Source organism: Aptenodytes patagonicus, chromosome 11 (assembly GCF_965638725.1).
Source record: "Aptenodytes patagonicus chromosome 11, bAptPat1.pri.cur, whole genome shotgun sequence".
In the NCBI taxonomy this organism is placed as follows: domain Eukaryota; kingdom Metazoa; phylum Chordata; class Aves; order Sphenisciformes; family Spheniscidae; genus Aptenodytes; species Aptenodytes patagonicus.
The window spans coordinates 8,746,912-8,760,009 of NC_134959.1; the positions used below are offsets into that span (position 1 = coordinate 8,746,912).

The 13,098-nt window shown below is 36.8% G+C and overlaps 1 protein-coding gene across 1 annotated transcript in view; it reads right to left on the reverse strand.

The window, feature by feature from the left end:
• Positions 1-13,098, reverse strand: part of CDH8 (cadherin 8) — a 153,909-nt gene that overhangs the window by 137,643 nt on the left and 3,168 nt on the right. Inside the window, exons 2-3 of the mRNA XM_076349088.1 lie at positions 925-1,015; positions 569-831 (exon numbers count right to left, since the gene is read on the reverse strand). Coding sequence (XP_076205203.1) covers positions 569-831; positions 925-1,006 — 345 coding nt within the window. The 5' untranslated portion in view covers positions 1,007-1,015. The remainder of the gene's footprint in view (positions 1-568; positions 832-924; positions 1,016-13,098) is intronic.

Below are 13,098 nucleotides of genomic sequence, written 5' to 3' on the forward strand. Positions count from 1 at the left end.
ATTACAAAATCTGTGGCAATAATGTTATTTCATATGTGTGCATATCAGGACCTTCCTATAAACTAGTACCTTGTAATTTGCTGTATATACCACACTTCCCTTTTTGTTTTTGTTTTTGTTTTTAAAAATTCTCAGAGCATAAACAACTTCTGTGTAATCAGGCTGGAGATAGAAAATGACCTATAGGTGTACCAACTTTTTTCAATGAATGAATAGGAACAGATTTTGAATTAATAGGAACACATTACAAGAAGCTGCTTTGATGAAAATCTTCAGCTGACAGAGGTGAAGTGTGGTGACTAACGATATTAAAGAAAGGATGTGTACATGCTTGTGTATTTTTTTCAAATGGAATATGTGTAATTTTGTTGTAAATAGCAGGTTAGCTAACCAGGAAACCATATCCTTAAAATGAGGTACATTTAAAGCACAATGTATGGATATTAGATAATAATTTCAGAATAACAGAACACCTCAAATTTTAATGTCTTAGAAGACTCCAAATGACTGAAGACCTTCACATGCTATATATTTACAAACTCAGAGAAAAAAACAAATCTTGCCTTACCCGGCCAACTAGTATTGGTTCAGGTCCAGAAAATTCTTCTAATACAAACATTTGATTCCAAACCCAGCCTCTCTTGGAACGGTTCAAAACTCTTTGTTCTTCAGTTAGCCTTTTTAGTCCTGTACTGGATCCACTTGGTAGTACTTGAGATTGATTCATTGGAGCCATATAAATGGAAGGAAGGACAGTAATCCATAATATTATTAATGGAGTCCATGTATCCATAAGCATTTCCGTTAGTCTTTCTGGCATTGTACCACAAGCTACGCAAATCACCACAGAAATGAAATTATTATTTTGCTTTCCTCCAGACTGTAGCAATCCAATTCATCATGCAGTACAGAACATTTACTTACAGCTCCTCCATGTGTTTACAGCACAGTCAACGTAAAAATAGCTTAGATTATAAAAACATGATCCATTGAGTTTTCCAGTCATTAAAGATTCCTGGTGGGGGGAGGGAAAAAAAAAGGTCAAATCAGTGACTAAAAAGCTTAGGAAAGCATTCTGAAAGATCTTATTTACTTTTACACCATAAACAAGCCATATTAGGGTTTAAATTTGTAGTATGTAGTATTAGTACATATGAAATGCGTTAAAAAAAATATAATTAAGTGATTCTGTGAATTCCTTCATTGCCTGAAATAGTGAGAGAAGACCCAGATAAATGATTACACACACTCAGGAAAACATTATACTTGCAGTTTGTCTTAGGGTCTGAAGAAGTTCCTGGCCTTCTTCCTAGCCTGTATTTTTTATATATAGTCAACTATAAACACTTAGCATGTCAAATAATAAAAGTCAAACAAAATAATGTTCTTGCATACAGACTTACTCTCCTTTCCTCCAGAAGAAAAAAAAAAAATTACTGTACAAGGCTCCAGAAGTACATTCTTATTTTAGTAACAATCTAGCTGCAGCAGCACACAGCTCAGCAAAACCTTCACGGCCCAGCAGAGGAACAGGACTGGTAAGTCCACTGTGAAATCCATGATCCCCAAACCAGACCACTACCAGAACCTAAGTAAGCTCATTTATGCACATCCGCACTACAGGACTCTCAGTGTCTCTCTCTCGATTTCAGAGAAAACACAGAGTCAGATTTTATTTCAAAGACATTTTCCTTGATGGACACCTGGGAGCATTTTGTCTTTCTTTCCCCACCCACCCTTTCATGTATTAGGAGGCCACATCAGGTTTCATCTCAGTGTAAATATTCCTTGAAATGGACAAGCAAGTTAACATAGTAGGGCTTGCTAATGCCACAGTGATTGGCAAAACCTGAAATGCAACCATGGATCACTTAGAAAGATAGATGGGACATGGCTCAGGGAGAAGGGCTGCATTACAGCTACTCTAACAAGGCTGGAGTTATGTAAAAAGGTTCCTGATACATTTTCTTTGACTGATTCATATCCAAACAACCTCATGAGAAACCGTTATATACAAGATAGGTAGAAATGTCTACTTTTAAGCTTACACTGTGTCTTACGCTGGTTTTTTTCCACTTTAAAATGAGTTCCTAGTGTTGCATGTCTATGAAAATCTTGGGTGGTTGGGGGGTGTTATTTGGGGGGGGTGGGTTTGTTGGGGTTTTTTTTAGGTTCATACGCACTCATGGAAGAAAATATCTGAAAACATGAATAACACCAGTAAAAGTCAGCTGTTATTTTAAAAGCAAACAGCGTAAAAAGTAATTTTTTTTTAAACTTCAGTAATTGTCAAAGCAACTGTGAAATCTGTTGCATGGAAATCAAACTGTGAGAAACTTGTCTTGTTAAACGGGGAGAAGAGCTGTTATCAAACTAAAACTCAATATCTCAAGTAGCATGGAAGAATGGTAAGCTAATAGCGCAGTGCTTTGACCATGCATCAAGAATGAGGTGAATATCCATTACAGAAGTAACTGTGTGGCTTAGAAACATCGTTTAGGCCTCATTGCCGACTGAGATGGAAAGAAAGAAATCAGAGAATAGAGTATGCTCTTGCAATGAAATTTTGGGAAAAATGTGACGGAAGCAAGTGAGGCCTTCAATCTCTCGGCATTCTCTCAAACCGAGAAAAGGGAAAAGGACAAGGAGCAAACAGTCTAATTGCCTGATGGGAAGGGTCTGTCGAGTCACCCTCTGAAAACCCTCTTCGGTCTAGGGAATTAAATGGAGGTTGCTGCTGCTGCTTTCTGGCACGTGTTAAAAAGATAGATTTCCCGGGGCATGTTTGGTGGTAGAAGCTATCAAAAGAGAGGAACAGCCAAACTTTCAGTGAAAGCAGTTAAGTTTGTTTGTATGGGATCCTTGTGCGTATGTGAGTGGACTTGTGGGTGCGTGTGTCTGCCAGCGGACAGATTTTTCAGATTTCTTCAGTGGAGCAAGAATTGAAACACAGGAGAAATAAAACCACTGTAAAACAGAGTAATAGACATAATCTTCAAACAACATCCAGGATTAAATTCAAAACTGGGGGCATAAACTGAAAACCCAACTTGAGACTCCTTTTCTGTAGATGAGTTTTCAGTTTCAAAGAGATTTTTGACCCAGAAATAGAGGCCCACCAGAAACAGAACAGTACGTTACACCTTTGTCCAAGAAAGCCTTAAAAAGAATCCAAGTGGGCCATGACTGACTTTCTTACTCTTCCAGTACAAATTGGTATAGTTCTTTTTACTCACAGGACCAAATAATAATAAAGCAAAGCACTTCTTTTCATATTCAAGAAGCTTTTTGAAAACAATTCCTAATTAATCTACACAGGCTGCCTTCTAAAAGAGATGAACTAAATGAGATAAAACAATACGATGCTCACAGAAACATTTTTGTTTGAAGAAAGAACAGGATATTTGTTTTTCAGACTGCCACTCTGAACCCTTGGCAAGCATTAAGTTCATTTCAGTGCATCCCTCCTCAGTTCCTCCCCCATTCTTCCTGCCTGTTTCTCTCTACTTACTCCAATCAAATTTAGGTCCTATCCACTAGCACTAATACATAAGATTCACTGTGACTGGACTGTCCTCACAGTAGCTCCCTATTCAGCAATTCCTTAAGGCAAACAAGAGTCAAAAGCACACCAAAAATATTAGTAATGCACATACCATGTTGTTAAACCTAACTCGATGAAATAATCCTGTGAAGAGTACAGTTACACAAGCTCAATGAACACAAAACTGCGAGATTCTCAAGTACCAACAGGAAAGTTAGGCAAGTGTTAGGCAGTGCAGGGTAAAGAAAAAAGTATGATGGGGCTTTTGCACGTATCGGTGTACTGCAGGGGAACATGATCAGTGTGTAACAGTAGAGCTGGGTAAATTTCTCTACAGTTCAACCTAGGCTGCTGGAGCCTTTTGAGATTTATTTGAGAAACAGACTCTCATTTGGGATTCACTGCTCTATCAGTGAATCGTGGCATTTACTTTATGCAATGCATGGAGATTCTACTGTCCCCAAATTTCTTCACCAAATTTGGAAATGAATTTTCTTCTCCATTCCTGGGAGCAGAACACCATGTATGTGGTTGGGAGTTGATGGAAGGCATTATTAAATACTTGGCCCTGCAATTTTCATCTTGGCTAATATGAAAATCAAGACATGCCTGGTGGTTAAATTATAATCCTCCAGATTAGATGTGTAGGAGAAACTGTTATGGCTACTGAATCAGGCTACTATAACGATATTAAAAAACCACATGTAAAGGGAGATCTGGCAATCAAGGAAGACTAGCAGGTGAGGCACAGTAGCATTTTCCCTTCTTATATTACGCCAGGGTCTAAAGAATTGGGGAATATGGAATGACAGCAAAATTATTCCAGTGAAGTCAGAACTACCTTTTGCTAAGCAACCAAAAGAGGACAAGCACAGAGCCCTTAGAGAGTGTATTTCCACCCTCATAAAGATTTTGTTGGTGTTGATAAAAGCACAATTTTTGCTTTGAATTTCCACGTATTCAAATGGCTCTGGGCTGTTTTCTTTAACAAAACTTCACTGTTCTTCTAAGTGGTTTCCCTGTATAGTGTATGATATATACGACTATAGATACAACTCTAATCCAGCAAAGCTGTTTACAAAGCAGCTTTAGTTCTTCATTCATCCCTGAGAGGGGAAAGTGATATTTAAAATATAAAGAACTTCTTTAATGTAGCAAATAGATGAAAGAAAATGTGACACTATGTCAGGCAGCAGAGATTCAGATAACTGTCTTATGTTTCAAAAACATAAGACTGTATTCATAAATTTGGTTCTCCATGCACAACCTACAGAGAAATACAGCTAAAGTGGAGTGGTTTGTTTTCCACTTACTGTATGTGCTGATCTAGTTTTAGAAAAATATTATTCTATTAACAGGAACATGCATCTTGGAGCACAACTCGTACAACTCTAGGCCATAGAGTGCATAAGTTTTATACACGTACAACACAAAAAGTGATTACAATGAAGTAGAAGTTTATAACCTAACACTAGAACAGAACCACCATACCAACTTCAGGAATTAATGTAATATACATTGCAACCTCTTTTGGAACTAAAATCTATGTAGGTTACTTATATGAGTTAATTGCCTGCATAAAGTTAGAGCCAGGTATGACGGTAGATAGTTATAGTAGATATACTAACTGGTGACAGTTCTCATTTTGTGTATGAGTGGTGGAAAGCTTTGTGATGGCTAGCATCTCTGATGTAACTAATTTTCCTACAATTGTTTTAGAATAATCTTGTAGCCTTAAAAGGTGAACACTGGAATGCAGTAGATTTATTAAACAGATTAATAAAGTTAATAAAAGTAGTTTAATATATAAACTTCTTACTGAAAAAGAAGCAAAGTAAGATCATAAAAAGCTTTAAAAAAATCAATTTATTTTTAGGTTTCAAACCACAGAATATCTATCTGGTCAAGTAAACCACTTTATTACAATGCTAGTGCATTGATTTACACTGTGATCTTAGTTTAAAAGATTTTAGAGCCACTCTAGTGTTTCTTCACATAAGAGACGTGGAGGGTTGTCTTAAGAATCGCAATGAAGTTTTTTCTTTATTTCATTCTGCATTTACCTTATCATTCATAGTGATGATATGCAACAGCTAAGCCCTTTGACCTCACTATTTCATTAGGGTGGATTTTATCAGTTCCTAAGCAACTGTTATTAACGTAAAAAAAACTTGAAATACTGGTTTATTTAAATAAGTTACGCTAGAGATACCAGGTGTTTTTGGTAGAATTTTCAGGATCTTTTATATTTTATACATTAAATGAGCCCTTCAGCATGCATTCAGAAGACTGATATCAAACTGCCGCAACATGAGGAGGTAAATGATACATAAAGGCAATGGAGTTCTAGTGACAACGTTTTAGATATCTTTATGCATAATCTCTACCTTTGATGCTAATTCAATATAAGCAAACCCTCATTACAATACAAGCAGCCTCGAATAATTGATGAGAGGCGTTCATTTACTGATCACCTAGAGAGTTCCAACTAGTGCTGTGCGACAGCCGGCAGATAGCCTGTACATTCTGCATGCTTCCTTTGGAGCCTCGAAATTCCATCTGACCCACGTGGGCTTTCGTGTCCAGAAGAATGAATTTAATTTAATTTCTGCCAGAATTAAGGATCCTTACTCCTGCAAAACAAAGCTGTGGGTAATAGTTTTAATATAGGTTAGGAGAATAAAATAGGAAGGTTAATAAGGTGTCCTGGACAAAAATTTACATCTTGTGACTTCCTTTATCTGAAATTCATTAAGCAACAACGAGTTTCTCTTTACACTATCACAGGTTTCCCACAGCTCATGATCCAGTATTGTATTTCCCCTGTCAATAGGTCTGCAAACTTGGGATCCATTTTGACAGCCTCTACACAGGTATAGGTATTTTGTACCTTTTAGTGTTTTCTTTGTTAACATCCAAGCAAATTCCTTGTTATTGTTCAAATTACTATTTTTTTTACCTCTGACCATTTCTCTCCTTCCTGTTTTTTTGTCCCCACAGTAGCTAGAGCACCTTTTTGGGGGTTTTTTTGGCTTCACACTGTTCTTCCTGTTCCTTAAGCTCTTTAGGTTTACTTTTACTACTTCAAGTATTGCCTACACTACCACTTATGCTCCCTAGTCCCATTTCTCAAGGATTCAGAGAGGGTCCTCTTCCATCAATAGTAGCAACATGATGCAAAGCCTTCCCACCGTGGGAAGTACAATTATCTTTCCTTCATTAATCCTCTTTTGGCAGCACAATAGAGCCTTAAGTTTTCAATAGTAAAAATATGAGGCCTTAGCACTCCAGTCCCACTTGCAGGAATAATTCTTACTCATAAGAGAACTGTGGTAAGGATTTTAATTTGCCATTAGAGCAGAACAAAACCAAAGTCCATCAGAATAGAACTATCAAGACACCATAACAAACAAACAATCATGTCATCCTTGCCCACATAACTTTGCTACATACTCATCCTGTTTCCAGTATATATCCATTATATTGTACATGAACTTGATTTTAAATTACCTTGGATAAGGCAGCATTCTCATGTTTCCGCTGCAAAGGAATGAGTACTTCTTGCCATAAATAATCACTATTATTCTTCAGTGGATTACTCACCCCCAAAAAATTAAAATTAAAAAGCAATTGTGCACCTTACTGCAAGATGAAGAGGGACTGAGGCTGTAACCAGACATGCTACTATGGCAGTAGCTAAGATCATGGTTACAGTGCAAAGTGCCACTTGCATGCCCTGGCTAGACTTTACTGCCTCTTTTATCTGCCAGCGTAACTGTGTGAGCAGTCACTCCCCAACCCAGTTCTGTCAAAATAATCTTGTTAACTTAAACGCTTTTAATAGTAAGGTGTTTTTTAAACCAAATCATTTTGACAGAGCTGGGTTAGGCCATTGCTCATGCTATTCTTCCATGAAGAGCGATTTTAATTTAAGAGGTTTTTGCCCTGCCCTGCCCCCACAACATGCCAGCTGCATGTTTCCAATAATTCTTCGCCATTCCCATTCCTTTCTTCACTGCAGTACTATTTGCAAGGCAACACTGTAAACCAGATCAGTGAAATGTGAGTTTAAAAAAACTTGGAACAAAACCCTGTTTCAAGAAGTCTTTTCCTTCAAGTTTATAACCCAGATCATTGCACTGATCTAGTTTACAGCATGGCTGCACAAGCAGTTGCATCAGCACAACTAAAGAGCCCATAAAATACAGGACAACAATAGAAAGTTTTGAAAACAGCTGTGCTGCCAAAAAGCATATGAAGTTTGACTATATGCTTTAGAGAGCAGTCAGACAAATAGTTGAATCAACAAAACTGAGTGGAGAATAACTTCTGGAAAAGAGGAGAGAACAAGCAATTAAGGGACACTGAAACTACTTAAATAAAACTCTGATGGACTCCTAGTATATAGCCATGGCAATCTGATGCAGCTCCGTTCATTGATGCTGGCAGATTTTAGGGATGGAAACCTCTCCCACCCTCTCAGCTGCAGCCAGGCAGCAGTCAGATGTGCTGTTCTGAGAACAGTCTCCGTCAGGAGGGGAACTCCCAGTGATCCTGAGCACGAGCAGCACACACCACCACACAGTGGAGAGGGGCTGAAAATGGCAGCGAGCCAGCAGCCAGATTCTGGGCCGTGCATGTTCTAGGCATTGCCCCAAATCATAATTATACTTTGCAGCTGCTCTAAATTTCACCGACTAACAGTGATTTTAAGGGACTGTTATGTCACCTGGAGTTAACTGTAACATAAAAGAGCATTATCCACACATCCTTTCCTTTGGCCAAGCACCTGAAATTTCAAAGGACGGAAAATGAGATGGGAAACATTATGCTAACTCTGCTATAGCAGCAGGGTGACATACACTTGAAGTATACTTTGTGCTGTCGGAGATGTGCAGGAGAGGATCCTGCCAATACAAGTGCAAATCAATTGTCCAAGTTTATTTTGATATATTACATGTGGCAATTTGCTTACGGCTGCTTGGAGAATCAAAGGTGGTTATCTAAAAAATTATTTATTTCAGCAACAATGGTAACAGACGCTACCTCTCTCTTTTGGCCTTAGATGTTCTGTCCTACACACACACAGAGTAATTCAGGGTGCAAAGATATGCCACTTTATTTTTTAAGCTTAGTCATGCATTGGTATTCTTTATAGTTAAAGACATCTGAACAGGTTTTTAGGTTATTAAGTGAGTTCTTAAGCTTGTATCAAATGCTAGGGGACTGTTTTAAGCACAGTGTTCATCAGTCTTTGCATCGCACATATAGCTGATGGAATCCATACACTTGCACTGAGGAAATACAGACATGCAGAAATACACACGCAGGTACAAAATGCAACAGTTTCTTCAGTATTTAGACCTTTAATATTTATTGGGGGATTTAGCCATCTACCTATAAGATTATTATTAGCAAAAGCAGGTTACTTCAGTTTTAGGGGTCTGTTTCAGAGGCAAAGGGAAGGAAGGGTTAGAAGAGCTTTTCTAAGCCAAATCCCTCTTCCTTAGTTTCCTTACTCTTTTGCTTTAACTAGGAAACACCATGACTGGTGTTCTGAAGTAGAGATGAGGCTGCTACAGGATATAGGTCATTACACAACTTGACTAATGCTTTGGGATAAAGAGAAAACATGTACACCACGTTGAAATATATCTTCTTTAATCAAAGTATTATATTGTAACAAATTGTCGGTTATTCTGTTATTGCTTAACGTGATACTTTATCAAATCTATTTTATGTTAGTGACTACCTAAATCTTTTTTATACTTTTTGGCAAATATTTACTTTCAGGAAATCCTTTTTTAAAAAAACGAAAGCGTATCTTGGCCCTGTGATGTCATGCTTATTGTTTAACTTCTATTGGTATCGATAGAATTTCTTATTGGGGATAATTTTGTTACTCTTCGATAGTAAAATAAACGCGGGCCAATTTTAAAGCTGCCAAGGCTCTGATACTTTGTATATAAAGCTGTCAGTCTTTCCAAAAGTGTTCACTACTTTACAGAACCAGAATGCATTTTAAAAAACACCAAGTGTGTTGTTAGCACTTCCAAACTATTTTTTTTTACTTTATTATTACTTGCATTGTGTAGTGCTCAGGAATTCCAGTCATGAATCCAACTGTGCTAGACATTGTACAGATACAGGACAAAGAAGCAGTACGTGCTCCACAGTTTGCAGTTGAAGTAATACGACTTGTTTGATTGCATTTCCTCTCCAATGAAATGAGTATCTACAACATTTTAGGGTTGGTTGGGGTTTCTTTGTGGAATTTTTTTTTGTGTTTTTTTTCTTTTTCATGACAGCTGATACCAAAAGAATAGGCATTAAAATGACAATATAGCTATTTTAGATCTACCATAGAACAAAAGGTATTTGCAACCTTCCCTTTCAAACTCTTATACTTAGAAAAGAAAAAAGATTTGATTTTAGGTTTATGGGAGTCAGATACTCCACTGGTGTGTGTCAAAACATCAGTTCACCTCACACCGTTGTGCTGAGAAGCCCATGATGCAGTCTCAAAACAGAGAGGGAAGAAAGTCAAAATCTGTTTGAACAACCAAGGCGGTCCAGAAACTTAAATATGACAAAAATAGTTACATCTGCATTGTTTTCATTCTATATTAAGAGGAAGAAATGAAGTAATTTTTATTTTCTACAGTCCACTGATTAAAGCGATTTTCCTTTGACTAAAATAGAACTGCATTACATACAGATTTAATAGCTTCAGCTCATGCCAGCCCCATCACTCAAACCGATGCTCATTTTTATGAGGTTGTATTACATAATTTGAAGACCTATATCATTTTTAAAGGAGAGAGGGGGGAAAAAAGCAAGTTGTGCACAACATGAAGAGAGCTCATAAAAAGGCAAACAGATTGGCCTACGACTGAGAATTAGGTGTTAACCATGCTCTGCCTAGGGCACCATTTATCATGAGAGTTTCAGCAGCTGGGATGTGCTTATCCTGTACTTACTGAAAAACGTTTAAATATTAATGGAGGACATAAATATCTTGCTTTCTGGCTTCTTTTTCAGTCTTTTTTTTGATATACAACAGAGCTTTCATTTTCATTGGTTTTCTTTAAAGGATATTAGGTATTCCCTACATAGTTAAACAAAACATAATAATTAAGGAAAAACTCACATGTTTTCCTGACATGTATTCTGATTAAACTAAGAATATAAAATTATGACTGGTCATCATGATTTAGTGAAAGTTGTATAAAATTTCCAGCCATATACATAAATGTGTGTGTACATACAAAAAAAAAAAAAATCTTTAAAAAGGAAAAATGTGAACATAACTGGATTTTTCTCACTACATACAGTACTGCTGCAGTAAACCTACTCAAATCTTTTTTCCTAAAACATATGAAATTAGAACTGAAGGCCTTTAATTTTGCATCATTGAATTTGATGGCAGTTTTACCATCAACATAAATGAGTTGTTTGGAAAGAATTAGGGTCCTCCAACATGAAACTTATTCGTTTGCAGTTGCCGGGTTGAGATTTTTGTTTTGGTGTTGTGGGTTTTTTTTCCATTTGTTTGTTTGTTTTTTTGTTTTAGTCTAACTTTTGGAAATGCACAAAAAATAAAGCCCACAAAGTAGAATAGAGAACTCAATCCAAACTTCAGCAATATTAAGAATTAAGTTCTGATGATATGTTACTTAAAAGGCAATCATAGCTGTTACATTTAATCCATAAGAGAGGTTCACATCTAAAGTGTTGCTCAGTTGCAAAACCCAACTAATGAATTGCCCTACCTCTGAATGCATACAGTCCATTTGCATTAGTATTTGGGGGCTTCGATATAATGATTTACATATATACTAAAAACCGATACAAATATAAAATACACATATGTATATGATTATGATAACCAGTGACTGCAAAGGAAATTGATTTAAATGGTTATCCAAGTTCCTCAAATCAGGCTGAGCATTGCTTCCCAGGAGCAAGCTACTTCGACTGAATGTACACCAAATTATAAAGTTGAAACTGTGAACTAATGACTGCCAAGACTGACTGCTTTCATAATGTTTTGAACTCCCACAACCGGTTGCAAAGACCTGAGCAAGACGCACTGAGAAACACCTTTCTGAGCTTGTCTACGACTTAGGCACTGCAGGGTACAGTAGACACTTCTTATGGAAGGTTTCATTTATTCAGATCTACGACTGGTTGACATTACTAATTTCAAATCCAAGCCAAGGTGCTGATCATTCTCAATTTCAAATGATTTTCACAAGACACATCATGCTTAACACCTTGGAAAATCAATTCTGTGAGTATTATCATTGCAACTCATGGATAAAGGCTACTCTTATGACTATGGCAAGTAGAAATCAGTCTTTTGTCCGGAGTCAGATGCTTTAAACTATCTGTTGGTACTGAACTGGTTCAGAAGTCATCTTTCCTTTTCAGCTTGCACTTACCACTTCAGATATCATCAGTATCCAATGTTTTTTGGGAACAAAATTTTATTAATATAGTTGAAATGTCACTGTGTTGATGTTACTTGCTTGGTTGACAAAATGAGAAACGTGCTGAAGAGATTCTAGAACAAAGGGGTCTATCTGAGGGGAAAAAAAAAAAAATATATATATACACATTTGAACTCTCAGACTGAATTGGACCTTATTTTGTTCTATTTCTATCTACTGCTCAAATAGTTATGTTCAGAAATCTATGAAGTGAGATACCTTTTCTATGGCAACAACACTAAGAAAAATGTCGAGTTTCCATCATCTAATTTAATTCTATTGATGCGATCTTATGGTAGTGATGATGCTTAAAATGTTCCAAGCTCAAAATGCCTTAGCATTTCCCTCCCACTGAAAGAATTTAGTTTGTATTACCTTAAACTCATAGTTGAAAGACTCTTATGATAGAACTATAGTGTATACTGTAAGCACACAATTGTCAGTATTAATAGTATATCCAAAAGGTCAGGCTCTAATAATATCAAAATGGAAAACAGAATAGAAAAGGAATACTTCTAAGATATACAATATCTATGGTTATTGGATATGCTATAAAAATACCTGTTCATACTATGTAGCATGAGCAGTTGCTTTCTGCTACAGAGTATGCATAATCATCACTTAGAGACATGCAGCACCAAGAGCTTGAAGTACACGTTCACATCTCCTTCTTGTTCATAAATTTAGAGGTCAGTATTTTTTCCCCTTGAAAGTCTCTCAATTTTTGGAAATGAAATTATCTGTATGTATCAAGGGTCAAGTGGGTGGGTTCCAGGCCCCTAATTTCAGTAAGTGGCTGAAAAAGTCCCAGCTAAAGTCTGTAGGGCACTTAGGTCTTCCGAAATGAAGATTTTAAAAGATGAAATCCGCAACTGTGCGAGAAGAAATAGAAAGAAAATTCAGGAAGTACTTCAAGGGGTAATAGACCTAAATCCATATTCATGGCTGATTGTGTGTTCTTTTTTGTAACAGTTCTATATCCTGAAAAAGGGAGTACAAGTATATTTTTTCTAGAGAAGACGATGCAGCGTATGTTAACAGTGATACAAATAAAGTGTCCAA